General features: G+C 42.3%; 1 protein-coding gene and 1 long non-coding RNA gene across 4 annotated transcripts in view; one reads left to right on the top strand and one right to left on the bottom strand.

Moving 5' to 3' along the window:
- The window catches only part of arhgef10la (Rho guanine nucleotide exchange factor (GEF) 10-like a), a 155,259-nt gene extending 149,653 nt beyond the window's left edge, over positions 1-5,606 (top strand). For all 3 annotated transcript variants that reach the window (XM_054785625.1, XM_054785624.1, XM_054785623.1), the window contains one exon: positions 13-5,606. In XM_054785625.1, the coding sequence (XP_054641600.1) occupies positions 13-563 (551 nt within the window). In that variant the 3' untranslated portion in view covers positions 564-5,606. The remainder of the gene's footprint in view (positions 1-12) is intronic.
- LOC129186900 (uncharacterized) overlaps positions 1-18,461 on the bottom strand; it is a 38,252-nt gene extending 19,791 nt beyond the window's left edge. Inside the window, exons 1-3 of the long non-coding RNA XR_008572316.1 lie at positions 18,397-18,461; positions 18,102-18,196; positions 17,464-17,562 (exon numbers count right to left, since the gene is read on the bottom strand). This is a non-coding gene — a long non-coding RNA (uncharacterized LOC129186900). The remainder of the gene's footprint in view (positions 1-17,463; positions 17,563-18,101; positions 18,197-18,396) is intronic.
- Positions 18,462-22,058: the final 3,597 nt, after the last annotated feature.

Here is a 22,058-nt window from a genome sequence, read left to right as displayed (position 1 = left end):
CCCCACCCGCAGGAAAGGGAATGATCTCCCTAAACGGCCACTGCGGGCCCGTGGACTTCCTGGCTGCCACCATCAGCACCTTGTCTCCCGACCTACTGAAGAGGGACTCGATTGGGGATGGGCCTGACTCGGCCTGCGGAGGCGAGGAACACAGTGACACCTCCTCTCAGGAGTCCCTGCAGCAGTCCAGCTCCCAGCCAGGCGAGGGGCGGGGCAAAGGGCGGGGCGTCCTCCTGCGCTACAAACTGCGCTCCACGTCGGGGCTGCCCGGGCGACCGCTGACAGCACTCGGAGATGAGGCGTCCGACTCGTCCTTGGAGTCTTTGGAACACAGCGTGGAAGATGGCTCCATATACGAGCTCAGCGACGACCCTGAGATGTGGGTGCGGGGGCGTCCCTCCGAGAAGGATGGGAGGAGCAAGGACAGAGTGGTCTCTGCTGCCATTATCTCTGGAGGTAAAGGCTTTCGGAGGCTAAGAGAAGGAGCGCCCGTGGGTGCTCGGGCAAGTGGGGAGGCTGTAGAAAACGTTCTTCTGGTGTGGCAGCTCCCACTGACTGTGTAGTTTGGAACGTAAAGAGCAGGGACTTGAGTATTTATAACAACCTAGCTTGACCTAACTTGAGTTCCACTTGCTTAAAGGCTGTTTGAGGATGTAAGCTGAGTGTCCACTCTACCACGTTGTCCATCTCAGGCGGAATGGTGGGAGAAATCGTTGGGACATAGATGAAAGACAGATGCATCACCTCACAGTGTTTCTGCCTCGACTGGCAGCAAAGCAGCCAAATAGGAAGACAGCATGTAATGACGTGAGCATCACCGCGTCCACACACAGCAGATACTATCAGTGCCCAACACAGAGAACATTTCTACTGCAATGTGAGGTGGACGCACGCTGATGATGTGTTCACAGACTCCTTGTTTTGTTTGACAGTTGACAAACAGCTTGAAAAGCACATTACCACCCCCTGCAGGACTGGAGTGGAGCAGTACCAACCGGAATGTACCGCCTGGGCGCTCAAGTCGCTAGCTTGGACTTTCCCTCATGCACTTTGATTTTAACCAACAACAAGTGTATATTTCAATTGTACAGTGTGTGCTCAACATCTTACGCTCAAACCCTCAGTCAAATGGCTACTGCGGTACTGTCCGACTCGGCAACGGCGTGTTGTCGGGGTCGTCCTCCTGCCCTTAAAATGCCTCACCTCATTGTGGCCGTGCACGCCTTTGTTGAACGCAAAGTCCAAGATGGACGTCTTTCGTGTGGTCAGCTGACAGTCTGTGGACGACCTCACGATGCACGTTAGTTTCACTTCATTAGCGCCGGCAGCCTCTCATTCGTCCTGCTCAATGTGAACGTCTCAAGATGGACAATGTGCTCGTCCGTCTGCAGGAGCCAGAAGCTCCGCTTGCACGATGAAGGACGATGAAACAAACAGCAATAACTTTCTTGCACATTTTTTAAATACTAATGTTTTTTTTAACACATCTAATAGGAAGATTTTATACGCTGCGGCAAGTGCTTCTTTTTATTGTCTGTCTAATAAATAATAAACAGGATTAAGGCAATAGTGAAAAGGAAATACACTCACCAAATATATAAACACTTGTGTTTTTGCGCCCATCTGTCAAGTTGCAGCATGACAATGCAAGGAAATGTGCACAATTCCTGGAAGCTGAAAACATCCCATTTCTTGCATGGCCAGTGTACTCACTGTTTGGGATGTTCTGGTTTCGTTTATACGGTATGGTGGTCACATCCGATACCGACTGGTTTGTCACAATACAGTAAAATTGCACATTTGGGGTGACCTTTTATTGTGGCCAGCCAAAGGCACACCTGTGCAGTAATCCTGCTGTCTCATGAGCATCTTGATATGCCGCACCTGTGGCTAGATTATGAATTATGTACGATGAATGCTCACCAACACAGGTTTAGACAGATTTGTACGAAACATTTGAAAGCGATAGGCCTTTTGCGGACATGGAAACTGTTTTACATCGGAATTCAGCTCATGAAAGATGGGGGGCAAAAGTGTTGTGTTTATATTTTGTTGAGAGTAAATAATAAGAATGTCTTGTTTTTTTCAAGTCAAAAAGTAAGCATTTTGTTACAATTTTACAAGAATCCCCCCTTTTGTGTTTGGGTTTTTTTGTGTACGATCCAATTCAGCGATGGAAGGTTGCTAGAGGGAGTGTTGCGTGTAAGTCCTGTGGGAATTTTGACTATTGCTTGTTAAAAAGCTCAACTTTATTCTTTGAATGTTGTTACTTTTGAATGGAAAAACATACAAATATGACTTTTACTTGCAAAATTCCTACTTTATTTTCAAAAGATTAGGATTTTTTTTCTTGGAAAAAATAAGACGTTTTTTCTCCTTAATATTTTGAGTTAATCCTTGCAATAGCACGAGTTTCATGTAGAAGAGTTCTGATTTTCACTAGGGGTGTCACAAGATCTCATTTCACGAGATCTTGTGAGGTTAAAACCTGACAAGATTGCTCGTTCAGGAAAAATAAAAAATTTGCCAGCCTCGATATACTGCCATGTTCATGCGCGTCTGTTTTTTACTTGTCTCTTGCCTCCAAACAGGCAGGGAGAGGGTTCACTCTGTGCATTGGTTTCAGCACCTTGGCACGTTTGTTCCATAGAACGACGGCATGAACGGAGTGAGCTTTTTTGTCAGTCATACAGTCGCTTCGTCTTGGTGGGTGGAGGCAGGGCCGGTAGCATACACACGGTGCAGAAGAGTGTAAGATAGTAGAAATGAAATTAGTAGATTGCATATACTGTCATATTATTATCGTTCTCATGGACCCAATCTCGTGTATCGTCTCATCTCATGAGCAGCCTTGTGACACCCCTAGCAGTCACCCCTGAACAGTCTGGTCTGATTGGTTGTGCTCCTCGTTCTCAAAACAGCCTCAAACCTGCAGGAATGGCGCAAAACAGATAATTGGGACAGAATTTGGCACAAAAAACTATGACCGCTTTAGGCTGCTAGAGTCATGTGATAATGTGGAGAGCATTTTCTTTGCATATACAATATGGTTCCCTTTGCGTTGTAGATAAAAGGCCACAAGTGAGTATTTTCAAAGGTTAACCTCTGATTTGTTTTGATTTTCAATCAATTTCCCATCAGAAAACAATGGAATTAAATAATAAATTATGCGTTCCAGGGTCAGACTGTCATCATTATAAAACCTTTATGAACTGTACAGGCAATGTTTTTTATTTAATTGTAATTTGAACATTTTAACTGTAATACAAGTGTAAAAAGAAGTTAACCACTGTAATATTAAAAACAACGATCAGTGCGATGAGCTAAATGAGTCGCTTCACAACATCACAATCCCCATTATTGAAGTTGGTCCCTTCTTGGTGTAAGGGTTGCAAAAAAATCCAAAGAAAAAGCAAAACAAGCACTCTCCAGTGACGCACGGCAGCAAGTTGTCATAATTGTGGGTGGTGTCTTGACTGGATATATGTTAAAATTCTAATACCTGGTATAATTCATCAAATCAAAAATGTAAAAAAAAATGAGGTCGCTGGCAACTTTGCTGCTAATCACGTGTCTGCAAGTCAGAATAAATCTCGTGTGATTTCCAGCTGAGCAACTAACGGTGAAGGTTACGTGGCTCAGTTTGTGCGCCTGGAGTCTTTACTTAACCTTCCTGCCAGGCGATGATTCTGCCCTTATCCTTTCATCATCCGTCTATCTGCAGGAATTATTCCACCAAAGGAAGACGATGTAAAGCCGCCTCGCCGGCTGTCATCTAAATGTAAATGTATGTGTCGCATATACGAAAGGTATACGCATATTTCTTTGTGGCGACACCCTGGCGGTCAGTGTGGTCTCTGTTTGTATTCCTGTTGATGAAATATACATGATTCCAACAAAAAGGAACACTATTCCCAAGCCCTGCGCTTATCCCGTCCGTGGACATGTGTGCTTTCACCTCTTTTATTTGCCTCGTGTGTGACCCATACAAATAACAACGACCTACTAACTGATGCCGTTACTGCACTCGTGTCATTAAAGCAATATTCTTTCAAGCAAAGTGTTGCAACTGTGATTTCTTTTTCAAAAGAGGCACATTTTTTATTCGTTTTTCATAGTCACATTTTTACTGCTAAGTGGATTTATTTTTGCACTTTTTCCTCGATTGTTCCCGCGCGTTACAAAAGCAACGTTAAAAGATGCTTACCAGCGAGGTCTGCTCAAATTATTACGACACAAGCGGCACTGCTTTATTGCCATCATAATTAACTTATTGTTTTCCTCGCAATTACCGTGGCTTGTTAACATGATACGACTTTTTCTTGCAATTTAAGACTTTTAAGCATGGCCAAGGCTCCGAGACTCCATTTCTTAAATGAGCTTTGCATTTTTTTCATTCTGTCTTAATAAATCCCTTCGTAGAGTGTACCAAGCGCCTCACCTTAAATAAACACCTGCTTTTTTTTCTCAAGAAAAAAACCAACATATATTTTCCTTTCTTCAGGTTTCTTGCTGGCTAAATGTTTATTATTATTTATGGAAACGTGTGTGGTTGGAACCCTTTAAAAAAATATATACCTGCCTTTTAAAGAGAAGCTCAATCATCACAATAAGTTGCCATTTGTATGTATATAATACTATATTTGTACGTTAAAATAAAAAGCAGATATTTGAATACACTACATGTTATTTTAATACATTTTTTGTGGGGGAAAAAAAGTCACTGAATTAAATGAAAAGAAACCCAGGAGTCCGTTAAATAAACTCCAGTATATTTTTTTTACATTTTCTATATGAAGTCAAAGCACTTTGTGTGTATTTCCCAAAATATTAGGTACAACAGTTGCTTGCATTTACACATCTTCGTAATTGTGTAGGCGCTCCCTACTGATGTGGAGGACGAACTGCTACCAGGTGAACATACGTAGTCCTTGACCTTTAACGTTATTTCAGTCGTAGTTCTACAAAATGTACATTGAGCTGTCCAGCGGCAACCATCCCCTTTTCCCCAAGAAGCGCCCGTATTTTGCCCTCCTTTCCCATCACCCTTTCATTTAAAGTCTTCTGTAAATTCCTTGTATTTGAACTTTTATAAAAACAACTGCAGGTGACAATAGTGACGGTATCCACACTTGAGCAACAGCAATCTGCGAGGATGATAGTGTAGCGAATTGGCAGTAGATAGTCAAGTCTTTCCACTCTCGAATAAAATGAAGGAATTCCCCGCCTTATTTTCCAGAGATCCTTCCATCCAATCCTTCCATAGGGTCTCTGGGGTATGCTGGAGCCTATCCCAGCTGACTTCGGGGGAGAGGCGGAGTACACCCTAGACTGGTCGCCGGCCAATCGCAGGGCACAAACAATCATTCACACTCTGGACAATTACGAGTCGCCAGTTAACATGCGGAGTACCCGGCGAAAACCCGCAAACTCCACACAGAGATGCCCAAGGGTGTTTCCAACCCAGGTCCTGATCTCCTGACTGTGTGGCCAACATGCCAACCACTCGGCCACCGTGCGGCCCATTTTCCAGAAATGTTCCCTTATTTTCAAATGCAAATGTTGATAAGTGGCTTTGGTGATTTGCTGACACTAAAGGTGCATACAGCGAGAATTGTGTGGGTGAGGGGGTATCGAGGGGGGTAATAACTTCAATGTGGGCCAGAGGAAATGAGCGGAAAAGGTGAGCTACTAAAATAAAGCAGCCATGATGGTGGCATCAGGTACAGGATCATCAGTGTCCGGCTGATAATGCACAAACATGTTAGCATTAGTGACTATTATGACGTTATTATGAGGCTTTTGTTTGTTAAACACTGAACACGCAGACAACTGTTTGCATTTCTTATTATGCTGTAACTCTGACAACCACGCCGGCCTGTGATGAAGCTTTTTCACTGTTGAATTGATGCTGTTCAAACTGTGAAGGAATATTTCTGTTTTTGACTCATATTTACATTTATTACACCACTTGTCTGCCTCCCTGGGCTTAAAACATTTTTTGGTAAAACACCACCTGTGAATATTCAAGGATATTTTAGCATTAAATATACTGTATAATTTGGGTTGAAAAGCTTCTACATGCTTTTCCTTTTCAGGGGTCCACAGCGAGTCAATTGCATGAATGGCGACTTCGCCAGATTAAAACATGATGAGATTTCTCGTTTGGAGAAAGGCTGTCTCGTGAGAACAGGGCAGCCAGAGGCCAATTAAACTGCCAACTATGGCATCGCTACAATGAATGATAATACAGTTTTATGGACATTGCAGTGTGCAAGGCATTATTGGAACCGAACAATAAGTGCTTTAACGCTCACTTTAAACCTTGCAATCCAACCTAGCTCAGTGTTCCCACCGTCAGCACCAGCGAGTAACGTGTGGCTGTTTTTATCATCAGAGTTGAAATGCTGCAGCGGTTAATGTCCAAACTGAAGCCGTAGTAATTCTTTGATCAAAGTTACTTAAGATTTGCCAGATCAAAACATGGAGATGTTTGGACTTGGCTGCACCCTTAATCACCCAGTGGTTGTCCTTCCATCCATCTATTTTCTATGCCGCTTATCCTTATCCGCCTATCCCAGCTGACTTTGGACGAGAGGCGGGGTACACCCTGGACTGGTCGCCAGCCAATCGCAGGGCACATGTAGACAAATAACCAGTCACACCTATGGACAATTTAGAACCGCCAGTTAACCCAACATGCACATTTTTGGAATGCGGGAGGAAGCCGGAGTACCCGGAGAAAACCCACGCACGCACGGGGAGAACATGCAAACTCCACACAGAGATGCCCAACAGAGATTCGAACCCCAGTGTTCCTGATCTCCTGACTGTGTGGCCAACATGCTAATCCCTCGTGGTTGTATTTAGGCTGATTACATTTGACTGCACGCACTGGAAAGCACCGGTTCCACTTCAATACACACCTCATATGTAGAAGAGATCCGTGTTGACAATTTAGCAACATGGTTGCTATATTTAGCGAGTAGGTGTGAGCATTAAAAGTGAAAGACAGGAAGTGTTTCTCGCATCATGCATTTATTCGGGGGTCAACAAAGGTGAAGTATCAGCCACGCGGGCAAACAAGAGTGGAGCTACACCTCCGATTGTACATAAGTATCACCGGGCAATGCAGGTCTAACGGCTGCATGAACCCCTCCACAATGCAACCAAGCCCATGACCAGCGGCAGAGCAAGAAGGCAGACTCCTCTGTTGCCTTGCAACACCTCACCTTTCTGGCAAAAAACGCATCGGTGTCCAAAGTGTGGCGCAGGGGCCGGGGGGAAAGTGGATCATTGCAGAAATAAACAAAAACCCAGCAAAAGTAGAAAAATAATGCAAAGCCATAATGTAACTAGAAAAAGCTAAAATGTTGACACAAATTAATAAAAACACAAATATTTGTCTTTAAATATATGTGCCATGTTTTTTTTATTATATATATTTTTTAATTATCATTATGACAGGGAGGCCGCACGGTGGTCTAGTGGTTAGCATGTTGGTCACACAGTCACAGTCAGGAGATCCAAAAACATGCATGTTAGGTTAATTGGCGTCTCTAAATTGTCCATAGGTATGAATGTGAGTGTGATTGTTTATCTACATGCGATTGGCTAGCATATGGCTGCCAGCATACCCCAACGACCCTAATTAGGATAAGCGGCATAGAAAATGAATGAATCGATAATTATCAAAGGACAGCTGGACAGCCCTGACGTGAATAGACAAAGACAAGTAGATCACTATTAACGCTGACACATTACTGAAGAACCAACATTTCAAGAAATGCTGCAAACATTCGACAGACAATACGACTTGCCTGTGAGAAAATACATGGCACTGATGCCAATTCTGCAACTTTACAGATAACAAAGGAAATATTGCATTATTATGACATATTATTATTTATTATCATTATTATATTTTATCATAACTGTGATGTACTCGGCCTTAAAAAATGTTGACAATAATATCGTTTAGCGTCATTTTGTGAGACAATAAACATTTCAAATCGCACCTGCATTGTTTTGTGACTCGGTTTGTTTGTTTGTCCAGACCAATGCAAATGAGCTGTGTTTGCCCACACCTCCCAAGAAGCGCTGTTGTGCACTTTATCCACTTCTTACAAAAAACACTCAGCTCACACGCCCGTGGCTGACTGGCAGATAATTGGCGGTGCTTCGGGGCTACATTTTAAGATGTGTAGCGAAGCCTTTTTCTTTCTTTTTTTTAAACAAAGCTGTCTGTCAAGTGTTCGGGGTGCACACGGGGTGGACTCCTCAAAGATGGTATCATGTTCGTGATGTCCAGGAAGGATTTCATGAAAAGCAGCAACTTCAGAAGCGAGCATTTGAGCTCCTCTTCTTTCAACAGTAGAGCAAGCAAGTGAGGGAGATGATGGATTTTTCTCACATTTGGTTCTTGTAAACAAGCTCTGTGGACACATATTAGTGTTCGAACATCATTAAAAAGCCACTTTTGGGTAACAGGGGGACTTAAGTGTGGTGTGCTTTGTTCTCCTGTTACAGAACATAGAAGACATTACTTTTAACTGTGTGTGGATAAAAATCTTTGTGTGTGTACCAGGCTTTACACATACAAAAGTAGTGCACTTATATCTTCCAGCTGAGGGTCAAAAAAAGGCCTTCTGTGGCTGCATTTGCAGTTTTATTGACTCCTTTCTGGACATCTCATTGATGTGCGTTCCGTGTCAAATTTGAATTGCAGTTTGCTGTTGCGTTGCCATCCTTCCTCCTCCCCAGCGAGCGTCAAATCGAGCCGTTGTTTAATCACCCTCTCTTTAGTTGTGCCCCTGGTGCTCGTCTACCCCTCACGTTGTCAGGCTTGTACGTCTCCTCCTGGGACTTCCCAACATGTAAACCAACATCCAGAGACATCAGGCGGATTTCTGCAGCTCCAGGAAGATGCCGAGGGGCTCCTGGGAGAACTGACAATGGAACAGAGAATCGCTGCTGGATTGTCGCTTGTTCATTGTCTGGGTCAGCTGGAGAGCACATCCGTGCCTGGAAGCCACATGACAATGTTTAAGAGGAGAAGAAGAATGCTGTGCAGTACTCTTCTCAACATGTGTGCCTTTCCTAAACCTATCTATGGATGTTTTTCGACCAATTAACCCCACCCCAGGGGAGATTTACCCAATCTGGGGCCCCAGCTTTGCACCTGTGCAGCTGGCGGCGTCACTCTGCCCCGACATAGAAGCTATCATTTGCCTGCCTCGGCCAGGCCCAAACTTAATCGGATGAAGCGATGCAGTTTGAAGGTCTTCTGCTTTATCGGCACGCTCCTAAGCGCCGGCCGTATTTGCATTGCTTTTCATTTCCGCAGCCTTGCCAGCACGCGCGTGATAAAAGCAGCACAAACGTGGCACAACAAGGGAGGATGCTGCCGCTCATTTGCATGAGGACAATGCAGGGATAAGCCCCCCCCTCCCCACACACACAGTCTCGATCGAGCCTCGCTGCTGTATGTACGACAGCGCACACGTGCACGCCTCCAGACAGGTCAGAAGCTAGTCCGTCCACTCCCGAAAGTACATCTCACCTTAAGCCTTGAAAAGAGAAATTCTTTTTTTTGAGAACTGCAACGGTTACTAAATATCACAGAAAAAATACAATCAAAAAGTATGAAATACATCAAACAAAATATATTATATATGAATACAAATGTATTGTATTTGTTTGTATTTGTAAGTACAAACACAAGGAAAAAGACACATTCCAGCAAAGGTTGAAAACAACACAAAACACCAAAAATGATGACGTACCAAAAGGTAGATTTAAAAAAAAAACAACTGAATTGCAGTAAATCTGAATTGAAATGATAATAAAAATATGCCCGCCTTAAAAAGATGGGTATTCACTTAGAAAATAAAAATATTGATATAGATGTGATTGCTTGTCTATATGTGCACTGCGATTGGCTGGAGACCAGTCCAGGGTTTACCGAGGAAGTGGGGGACTGGCGGGCATGTAGCAGACACAGACGGGCGCAGCCAGGCAGCTGTTTTCACCTATACTCTTCGATATACACTTGACTTGCCTTTTGGACAGTGTGGGAAACTGGACATGACTCACACAAGTGTAAAATGTACCGCAAAACCGCTGTCCTATAAGGTGGCTCGTCCTGTCCAGGGTGCACGTACCGTTACATCCCTAGTATTCATATTAGCATATTAGTGTTGCTAGTGGTGTTATTACTGTTGAAGTCATTTGGAATCTCCAGGGTTTCACTGTTCCTTGTCGTGCCGCGCCATGCCTTTACTACTGTAGTTATTCAGCTCCTTGTATTTTTGCCCTGACTGTTTATTTTTGTCATTTGTATTTTTGCGTGCCTTCGCCCCAGCTAGTGCTGTGATTTTGTGTTGTACTTGTGACACAGTAGAGGTGAGTGCTTGTAGAAAGACCTAAAATGATGCTATTCTGTATGTAGTAGTGAATATTGTTGCTGAGATATCATTCCTAATGCTTTTTTACTTCGCTATGAAATCAACATTTCCTCTCCGAAGCCGATAAAAGCACAAAAGTGAAATGCAGCTGATGAGTTTTATGCAGAATGCTGTCAAAACACATTTTTATGTCAGATGCCTTCAAGTCTAAACTAAATTTCACATTTCCTGTTAAGTTCTAACAAGAGCAAGGCTGTCTATCATGGAAGTGACCTTGAAGGACAGTGACCTCCTATGTGCAGCTGCAGCTCTGCCGCTATCTCTGCAGGACCTTCGTGCAGCGTGAGCAATTTCTTTTTATGTCTCGCAGTCAGTCAAGACACTTTTATGCCAACATTTCTCCCACAAAAATAAGATGCTTGGCATTCAGGTCCCATATCCAAACCTCCCCCCTTCCGCTTCAAGCTCCCACGTTCTCACTGAGTTTGGCCGGCACCCAAAGAACATTTCAGAGGTAAACATCACAGGGAATGTGACACCGAGCGGGCGGCGTCTCACTCCAGAGTAAAATAGCACTTCAAGGCTTCTCAGTATCCCCTGCTTTTCTGCTTCCTCAAATTTGATCTTTGACCTTCATTCTGCGATTAGTTGAGTCTCTCCTTGCCAGGATGACTTTGAGTAATAAAATTGGTTTGGGCAGCTACGACTGAATAATCAAAATGTGTAACACTTGGGACCTTTTGATGGATGCAATTCACTTATTGCTATTTGTACATTTTCTGTTACATCTTTTTATATCACAGGGAGTTTTTACACATGCAATATACAGTCAAGCCTTGGTTTTCATATGGCCCACTTTTCATATGATTTGAAAATTGCATGGACATTTTGCCAAAATTTGACCCCCGGTTTTCATCCACTGTCTGGGTTTTGTACAATGTTGTACAAAACAATAACAATACATAACACACTAGTCCGTTTGCGCTGTACTTTATCGTTCCGCGAAATTGAGTGCCCAAAAAAAGAACCCTATGCATTGCTGGCACGCTGGTCGTCCATTTTTTATTGAGTGTGACTGCTGGATAACCTGCTATGGTACCAGCGAAAGTTGAGAGTACCAACAATCTGAAACACCATTAAACTGTACGGGAAGTCCGCATCAACAATAAGTTCCATCCATTCGTCATTTCTTATTTTTTTGCATTGTTTTCTGCATGTAAAACTATAGTTATGCTCTATAGATTTACTTTGGTCATATTTTTGGGTATCTGAAATGGATTAATTGGCTTTACAGACCACTGGTTCATCCCTACATTTCAAGAGTCGTGAGCAAAATAAAGTTAGTTACAAGACGTCACTTGTGCAATATCTCCTTCAAACGCTTGTTGCAGGTGACTGAGTTTGCGTCTCTTGCGGAGAAGTATGACTAAACTCAAGCGTGTCAGCCAGAGCATTTCAGCTAGATGCTCGCTGTCATCTGTGCGTTAAGCGTTAAGCATTAAGCGCGACACTGTCACGACATTTTACTTGGCCGTTATAATTCAAACATTAATACTAACAATTAATTTCGCACCAAAATGAGGCACCGGTAGTCACTTGGTTTTTCGGCCTGATTACTACAGTTTACGTCCGCACTGGTTGCCGTTATGTCACAGAGTATGGATTCCAATCCCTAGCCATCAGTCCAAAGTCAACCACTACATAAAATAATCACACTCATGGGAACTGATTATTCACTTCATAAAACAGGGGGCGGGGGGGTGATACTCAAAAGCTATTGGAAATCAATATATGTGGTGACACCTGGAGTTTTCATTCAAAACACATTCGCTCCTAAATAAATAAAACTTGGAGGAGGGCCTTTGGCCTTTTTGTTGATTTTTTAAACGGGTTTGGACACTTGCTGAACTAAACGACAATGGCTTGCACAAGGAGGTGAATTAAGGGTTACATTATATGTTGGATGTTGACAGCAGCTGTCTGTGATTTGTGCATTCAAACATTGTATTCAGGAGTCCATATAAAGGTAAATGCATATTTACTAATGCTGCTGTTATCTGCATTAAAGATGATCTGAATGCAAGAGAGAATCCAGAAGATGTACGGTATGCATTGTGGTGATCTACCAGCATAATTTGCAGTTGTGCCTTTAGTGCCTTTAGTGTGTACCACCTGTAGCCTTGTGTTTGAACTGTACATGACATCAGCAGCCAAAGCTTTGTCCAAATGTGGGCAGCGGCCCAAAGAGAGAGAAATATTGGTGCTGGCATGTCTTCCTTGGTGTTACACTTCAGTTGCCATCTGTTTAGCGGACATGTTACTGAACTTTGGAACCAGCATCACCAAACATACAATAATTATCGTAATTTCACCCTTTGTACGATGTATGAAACATACAATAATTATCGTATTTGTAGACTAATTTCACCCTTTGTACGATGTATGAAACGCCATGATGTGGCACAATTTGACCCCTTCAATACATGGCCATTCGTACAAGATACATCCTGCACTGCACCTGCATTGTTCGGCCATTGGTAGCGTTTTTTTCAACAGTGCTGTTAGTTTATTTAAAGGTAAAAAGCAATACTATCCACCAGTGGTCTCTGACCTTTTTGAGACCAAGATCCCTGGTCTAGGCAAGATCATATCCATGAGGAGGGAGATTTTCCCTTTGTGATGTCATGAAAAGCTGCAACTTCAAAAGGAACCGTTTGAGTGTGTCGTCTCAAAAGTAAAGCAAACAAATAATATGAATAGTGTATTAGATTTATATAGCACCTTTCAAGGTACACAAAGCACCCACTGGTGGTGATAAAGTACATCTGTAGCCACAGCTGCTCTGTCATAGACTGATGGAAACGTGGCTGCCAATTCACACCTGCCAACACCAACGTTCATTCACATTTATACACCAGTGTGGGGGGCACCGGAGGCAAGGTGGATGAAGTGTCTTGCCCAAGGACCCGACAACAGTGACTGGCATGGAGGAAGCAGGAATCGAACAACCAACTTTGCTGTTCCTGGACAACTTGCTATAGCAGACGCTGCCGCCAAAATAAGTAAGGGAGATGTTTTTCTCACGTTTGATGCTCGTAAAACGTAATCGCTTACATCATCGCTTACTCACTTCGTAAGTGGAATGAGTAGCGAAGCTATTGTGGGTTGTTTTGAGTCTACTGACCGGTGTACACTCACAAACTCACATGGGATCTGGCAATGACATAGACGAGGCAGTGGACTGCTTCAATGAGTCCATTAACTTCTGTACTGATGCGTTGATGGCTGTGAAAATTGTTCGCTATTTTCCGTACAATAAACCATGGATAACAAGCAACATTAAGAGTTTATTGAAATTTAAAAAGCAGACAAGCTTAGGGGCATGTAACGTGACCCAAAAAAAAAAAAGAAGGGAGGCCAGAAGGGACTTTGGAGAAGGGGTCTACAGAGAAACATGAGGCACAAGAGTAGTAAATGTGGAAGGATATGGAGATGGTTACTGGCTTTTAGCCCATCATCAACAATCCTTTCGTAAAACATGAACACATACTTCTTTCCCTTTTCTGTGTGTTCTAACGAGGTAAAACAAGTTAGCATGACAGAGCTAACAATGGAAGTCATGGGATCCACCCATACCCAAAAAACCTCAAAATCTCTCTCTCTTCTGATTACAGTTAGGACTTGTGTGGTAGTACTGGAGCAACAGAGAGCTCCAATAATTCAACCTGCAGGTCACAAAAGCATGACCAAGTTTTTTGGCACCTGGTAGTGGTCATGTTTTTTATGTTTTGTACATTTCAAAAATGCTGTTCTTGACACTTGTTGTATTTGGAACTAAAGGAAAGGTCTTGATCAAAGATGACACCAAGTTTTCTGCCTCTACCGTGGAGGGGCGAGTGCAAGACCGTCTCTGTTGTGCTGGGAGCCAAGGACTATGACTTCAGTTTTAGCTCAGTTTAATAGTAAAACATTTGAGGTCATCCAGCCCTTGATGGCTTTAAGACACGCCTGGAATTTGGACAGCTGATTAGTTTGGTTAGGTTTCATTGATAATAGAGTTGTGTGTCATCTGCATGGCAGTGGATGTTAATGGTTTTCTAGCGATATTGCCTCAGGGAGACAAAAAAAGCCTGAACGGGAAAGGTCCTAGCACGGAACCCTGTGGGATGCCATGACTGACCTTCACATGTCTGGATTCTTTATTACTAATGGATACAAACTGTAAGCCATCTGACAAATAGGAGTGAAACCATTTCAATGCAGTTCCTTTAATGCCAGGGGCATGCTTTAATCTCTGTATTAGACTTTGGTGGTCAATTGTGTTGAATGCTGCTGTGAGGTCTAATAAAACTAATACTGAAACAAGGCCTTTGTCTGAGGCAGTGAGGAAGGTCGTTCGTAATTTTTACAAGTGCCGTTTCTGTGCTGTGGTGCATCCTAAATCCTGACTAAATCCTGCTTTTTTTATTACAGCTTATGAACACTGTTACAAGCTGAGCCTGGCCCTTTAAGAAGAATTGCTTTGTGGGAAGTTGAGCGTCTATCTCTTCCTTCTCTCGTCTGTCTGCACGGCCCATTGTTTTCTGCGTCCTGATTGGCTGTAGGCCGTTGTCAATCAATCTCCTTCATGCCGTCCTGCCATGTCTCCTGTGTCATCGCTAGCTTGCTAGCTTGTAAATAAATCTTTGGTTCATCTGCAGCAATATGTTTTAACAAGGATACAAAAATGCTACAGTACAGCGGAACGGCGCCAGGCCGAAAAGGAACGGTCACAGCAGTGAAATATGTGTGAGTGACTTCATAATTTCTTGTAGTGATCATTAAAGGTTGATCATTAAAAATTCAAACAAAGGTTTGAACTTTGTTGAGTGTTTAAACAAGAGAGAACTGTGACAAAATGTTATTGCCTGTCTGTGAAAAGTGTATAAAGTGTAAAGTGAGGGGTTTTACATCCTTAAAACATATATAATCATTGTAAAAAAATGAAGTTGGCTACTTCGCAGACTTCACTTATTATTTTGGGAACCTATCCCCCGCAATAAACGAGGGAACACTACACTGTGGCATTTTTACTGTCAAAAAAACATGACACCATCAGTGCTAAGAGTGATCGGGATGGATGGGTTGATGGTGCTATGACCAAGGCTTACGGATTTATCGTAGTGTGTACGTAACCACAAAACACTGCTTGAACATTATTAAAAAGTCACTTTTGCGTAATAAAGGTCACTTTTAATGTACTCAAAATGAGTAAATAAATGAACATTATAGAGACTGGGACTCTCTGCTTTTGAATAAATAAACTCTGTTTATTTACCCACACCTTTTTTTTATACTGCCTTTCCTGTATCCCGTATTGCAGGTGAGTTGGAGCATAGCCCAGCTGACTTGGGTCTCCAGTCAATCACATCATATGAACAAAAGATCAATATAAAACTGTCTTGTGTTTCCAGCTAGGACAGTAAGTGCCCTACAAAGGGTTAACCAGCCAGTTGACTTACTCCTGTAAGTGAAATGAAAACACTCCTACGTGATACATGTGTACAACATGTACACGTTTGATCTTTTCTGCATTCTCCGCAGATAATGAAGTGCAGTCCGATGTTATCTTAATTTGCCTTCATCTCAAGGTGAATGCATGGAGCGCCAGTAACTCCTGCGTGACCTCCCCGAGCACGTGAATCACTACATTTTCAGCACGCTCGCTCTTGCCTTCATGGAGAATTCATTTGCACGCTTTGTAGTGTGACTACCCTGAATTATACATTCACATCATTGCCACCGTGCACATTTCAGTTGCTGCCGTACACACGCAGATTAATTAAAAACACTTCAGTGTCTGTTTTTTTCTTCCACCGACAGCACACAGGACAGAGGGTTCAGATAAAATGGAGCTTTTCTCTCCCTCGTGCAAGGAAGAAACTAGGGATGTCCCGATCCGATCTTCAGGATCAGGCTCGGCTGCTGATCCGCTGTATTTTGAAGATCGGATAGAGATCTGAGGGGGGTTTGTTAAAAAAAAAGTCATATATTCTAAATACGCCACAAATTGATCTATAACCACGTCAAATGATTAGTCCTAGCCTAAAAGTATTTTGCACGGCCATTTTTTCCAGTTTTATCTTTTATTGGATTAAGGACCTGATTCACAGAGGTTTGTTCCAAAAGCCAAACAATATTGTTGGTCATGCTGTGTAACAAAAAAGTACATTCAGTACTACTTTGGTTGCATTATTTTTCCAAGAGCTAAGAGCTATTTTCATAAGCATATTCAATACCACAATTTCATGTTTGTAACAAAAGCTTATCAGAAAAAAGAAGGTACCAGATCGGGTCGGATCGGAAGCCAAAAAATGTGGATCGGGACATCCCTAGGAGAAACAAATATTGTGTCTATTCATGTGCAAACAGTGAGCACAATGAATGAACGTCTTCTTTATCAGATGCACAATTCTCATTATTACTTTGTTTTTATTACAGGTGTGTCCGAAGTCGGGATCAAGGGCCGTTTGGAGCCCACCTCACATTTTTTTTAGTGGTGTACATCTAAAAACAAAAAAGGACAACAAACATAACGCACTTTTGATCTTTAAGTGGAAGGATTGTCATCCTGTTACATTGTGCTCTTGTTTTGGGTCTAAATGCGGAAACGAGATGCTGTTGCTCTCTAGTGTGGAAAATCCCAGAGCCTGAAGTCACCCAAAAAGTTCTTAACTTTGCAATAAAGGAATTCTAACATATTTTTTTCTTTAAATATATGCTTGCTTATCTTATCTTGACCTACGTTGGAATGGTTTTAGAATTTTCAATCATCTACAGTAAAGGTAAATAAGCAAATCAACGCCTAATCATTGTGAAATTTTAAGTTGCGTGTGGGTATTTTAAGTTCCGAAAATAGTGATGACGTCATCTGTTTTCGCTCAGTTGCTCAAGTGGCGCACATCACGGCGAGATGCTGCACAACATGGCGAGTACAATACAGCGCCCCCATGAGGCCACATGAGAGGTCACGCAGCAGTTACCGAGGTTGTCGGATGTAGCGTTTTTGTGTGCGCACCTGCTCTCTCAGTGGCAGCAATCACAGCGCATTCAAAAGCTCCTCTTTCAGGCAAGGATTTGGGATTCTTCTTCCTCCTGGCAGCGTGCACCTTCGGATCTGAATGATGTAAAGAGGACAGTGAGTGGTTAATTGCTCTTTCACAAGCTATTTATTAGAACTGTTTACTCTTGTGCTCTGTGGTTTTTAAGAATCTACTGCAAAAACCATGCATCAAAGATCCTCTATATCAGTGGTTCCCAAACTTTTTACAGTCGCATACCCCTTCAGACTTTTGACCTGAAACCATGTACCCCCGACTCCTGCTCAGTTAAAAAACACACAGCTTTAAAAAATCTTTATTAACTTGAAATATTGAATATTAATTGAAACATCAAATATTAATTGGTTAATTCATTTTATAGTAATTTCAGGTCAAAAATGTGTATTTTGCATGGTGACATTTTGATGAAGTTTCACATGAGCACTGATAAATAGATAAGTAATCATCCTACAACTCTTTTAGAAATATTGAACATAATTCATTGGTTAATTCATTTAAGATGAATTCTGGCTCAAAATGTTGTATCTTGCATAGTCAAATTTTGATAAAGTTTGACATGAGCACTGATAAATAGATAAGTCATCATCCCACATACCTTTTATTCCAGTTTGATGTAGGCACCCTTCCGTTTGAATGGGTTGAATTTGAGCCTCACTTTTTTTGTCCACTCACGATGGCTATGGTTTAAGTCTGCATATACAAAATACCAAATTGAAGGAGAAAGTTGAACAGCCATGATAAAGCAGTATCCGAAGTACAAAACCAACGACAACGCCTCATTTTAGGGGGGAATCCCCATTCACAGTGACAGGTTTTCATATATGAGTAAATAAACATAAATATCTTCAAAATTAAACACTCGTAATGTACAAAATAATCATCAAACTTACGTATGTGTAGATATGGCGCACACAGAGCAATTACCAACTTCTGTCTCCTTTCTCCTTTGTTCTCCTGCGCCGTGAGGCATTCAGGCGCACTCGTAATTGCGAGTGCTATGCGCTAATTGTTTTTCATTTTTATTCACGTACCCCCTATTACAACTATTCCACTTTGGGGACCCATGCTCTCTATAACATGAGCTATCTGAGTTTGAACGTCAAATAAATTAACAACGAAGGCATTGCTCTAAACTCTTGTTGATTTATTCCTCAATGTCAATCAAGAATGCCTTTGATTTTCAGCACACTTGTGCTGGGTAACGAGGTGATGACACTTCTGTCTTCATGGCCGTCCTCACCTGAGGGTTCATTAGACGCCTGAGCCACTGCTAGCTAGCATTGTGTGCTTGTTATCAGTGAGGGAGATTTCATTAAGTAGTGATCTGATCATTGAGGGACCAAATTAAACAACCCCCCTCCTCCCTCAGTAATCCTTGCCAACAAGCCTTTTCAGCCGCTAAGACTGACATGCCCTCCTGCCTCAGCACTCTGCAGACTGCTGGCAAGCCTCTCCAGTGTGATGATATGCTGTCAAAATACAGTCACTTCTCTCATGTGCCTGGTGGATTTACACTGGAGAATTTATCACCTGGCTTGCTTTGCATTATTCATTGAGCATGCAGCAAGAGAGAACGAAAGAGACGGGAAGCCCTCTGAATGCAGACGACAACCTCTAACAACTCCGCTTGGCAACAGGAGGCAGAGACGATCTGTCTCAAAATGTCCTTCGCGTGGTTGTTTCATTTGCGCGCTACAATGAGGGTCCTTGGTAGACGCAAGCCAGTTAACCAGCAATGTGTACATACAGTATATCACGAGAGCCAACGCTTACTGGATGTGTTTACATGGACAGGTAGCTCCATTAAGACCTTCAAATTGACTAGTGTTGTCCTGATAAACAGGCACAGGAGGGCAATTTATTGGCCTACAGCAGGGGTGTCCAAACCAAAGGCCACATACTAACAAAATCGAAAGCAAAAAAAAAGCCTCCAAACATTTCAACCTTTTCGCCTTACATTATGTTTTTTTTGCTCATTTTTATCAATTTTGTTGGATTTTCTTTTTGTAATAGTTTTCAATAAATATATGAAATAATATAAACATTATTTTAAATCATTATTTTGTCAACATTTTGAGAATGTGCCACAAATGTCCCCTGGGCCACACTTTGGACACCCCTGGCCTGCAGTGTCTCCAAAAAGAGAAAAAAAGCCATTATGACAGTATACCTTGTTTTATAAGAAGTAAACATGGATACACTTTAGAGTAGTCAGGACAGTTTGTATAAATATCCACTGAAAATGAGGCAACACACAGCTATTACTGTCTAAATAGCCATCGATGGTAACTACTATATACTGCTGGACTGCTCTAAAGCAGTGACTTTCAACTGGTGGGGATCCATTCTGGGTGTGTTGCAGACAGCAAGTAAAACAATTGCATTCAAATATGTAATATAGTTACAATTGAGCTTTATTTTTATTATTTCAAACTAAAATTGAGCAACATTTGAGTCATCTTCCTCTTTGCTATGGCGATGTGCGGATCGATACTGAAATATCAATTCTTCCGGTACCAGCTCTTCATGCTCTAAAATCGAGTTTTAAATCAAAATATCGCTACTTTTAAAACCTCAGTCATTTGAGGTAATGTTAGTCTCCAAGGTTTTTGTGAATAAAGTTTTCATTCTCATAGCAATTCTTAATAATAAATCCTTTATTTGAATGATTTTATTGTTTTACTTAATTTCTTTATTTTATGCCATTATGCCACTCTACTTTTTATTTTATTACTTTTTTGAAATGTTCACATATTTTATATGATTTTGTCCCGTTGTCGTATATTAGCTGGGCTATGTTGTCAATCACCCTGCTACCTCAATATACTTCAGGGTTTAAAATAAATAAATAACTTAATCCATCCATCCATCTTGCCGCTTATCCTCAATAGGGTCGCGTGGGTATGCTGGAGCCTATCCCAGCTGACTTTGGGCAAGAGGAGGGGTACACCCTGGACTGGTCGCCAGCCAATCGCAGGGCACATATAGACAAACAACCATTCACACTCACATTCACACCTATGGGCAATTTAGAGTCACCAATTAACCTAACATGCATGTTTTTGGAATGAGGGAGGAAACCGGAGTACCCGGAGAAAGCCCACGCACGCACGGGGAGAACATGCAAACGCCACACAGAAATGCCCAACGGAGATTTGAACCCAGGTCTTCCCGATCTCTTGACAAGATATACTAAAATGTTTTCGGAAATGTGAGGGCTGGGCTGACTTTTCAGATACTGTATATGATAATTGCAGCATGGCTAAAACAACACAACGTTAAACTTTGATCAATGGCGGCAGCGGTACAATGACCTGCTCCTCGTTATTCCTTCCCGATCCTCCCGAGGAAGTCAAAGGCTTCGGAGCGGTTTGCATCAATCACGGAGCCACCGTCCAGAGAAGTCTTGTTAAAATATAATTGGCTGCTCTTGTAAGCTCTCTATTCATGCATTCGCAGGCCACCATCCCACAATGCCTGACACACTAACCTTTCCCCGCACGGCGCTAAATGGCAGCTGAAGATAAAGAAATGTGAGTCCGCTGCTGATGCTCATTTATAAACAATGTTATTGTATGAAAGTGAGGCACAACGGCCGACATTCACCTACATGGCCAAAAGGAGCAGACAAGACTTGGATTCCTCATATTGATTTTGTGTAAAACAATAAATGAGAATTATCACATGTATGTCAACTGGGAAAAAAGGACATCTTTTCCATTTTAAGAACTCCCAGATACCCCAAATTGAGATGAGGAACAGCTTGTTCCTTTCAGCCGTGAGATGAAGATGACACATCTGTGTGTTTGGGCCAAAGTGACTGACACTCAGCTGACAGGCGGAGCGCGTCCATTTTGGCAGATACACATGTCTCCTCTGCCACACCTCACCTGGGACCATCCCAACTGTTAGCTTGCTGCCAAAGGCCTTAAGAGGCACCATAAATTACAACATCAGACTAGCGATACAGCATGATGACTGTTACAATTGATGGGGCAGTGCCCCAGCAGAGGCAGCAGATGGCACTATGGTGGAAAAAAAACTGGTTCATTTTATATTTTAATATATTTGAATTGCTAGTTTTGAGTCCTTTTCCTTTGTGTGTCATCTCTGTGTGGAGTTTGCATGTTCTCCCCGAGTGTGCGTGGGTTTTCTCCGGGTACTCCGGTTTCCTCCCACATTCCAAAAACATGCATGTTAGGTTAATTGGAGACTCTAAATTGTCCATAGGTATGAATGTGAGTGTGATGGTTGTCTTTATGTGCCCTGCGATTGGCTGACGACCATTCCAGGGTGTACTCCGTCTCTCGCCCGAAATCAGCGACCCTCGTGAGGATAAGCGGCATAGAAAACAGATGGATGGATGGATGGATGGATGGGTGTTTGTTACTGCCGCGTCTTTCACAAGCTGTTAATGTAGTCAAGAAATTGTGACTTTAAAATCGAGGTACGTAACGAACCGTGATCATGGCATACCATTACACCCCTGATTGTGTAGATTTTGTAGTACTGTGGAACCTTGGTTAGCGTGTGCCACGGTTAGCGTCTTTTT

This window comes from Dunckerocampus dactyliophorus, chromosome 8 (assembly GCF_027744805.1).
Source record: "Dunckerocampus dactyliophorus isolate RoL2022-P2 chromosome 8, RoL_Ddac_1.1, whole genome shotgun sequence".
In the NCBI taxonomy this organism is placed as follows: domain Eukaryota; kingdom Metazoa; phylum Chordata; class Actinopteri; order Syngnathiformes; family Syngnathidae; genus Dunckerocampus; species Dunckerocampus dactyliophorus.
The sequence above is the reverse complement of the archived record's forward strand: the minus strand, read 5'-3'. Positions and strand labels throughout refer to the sequence as shown.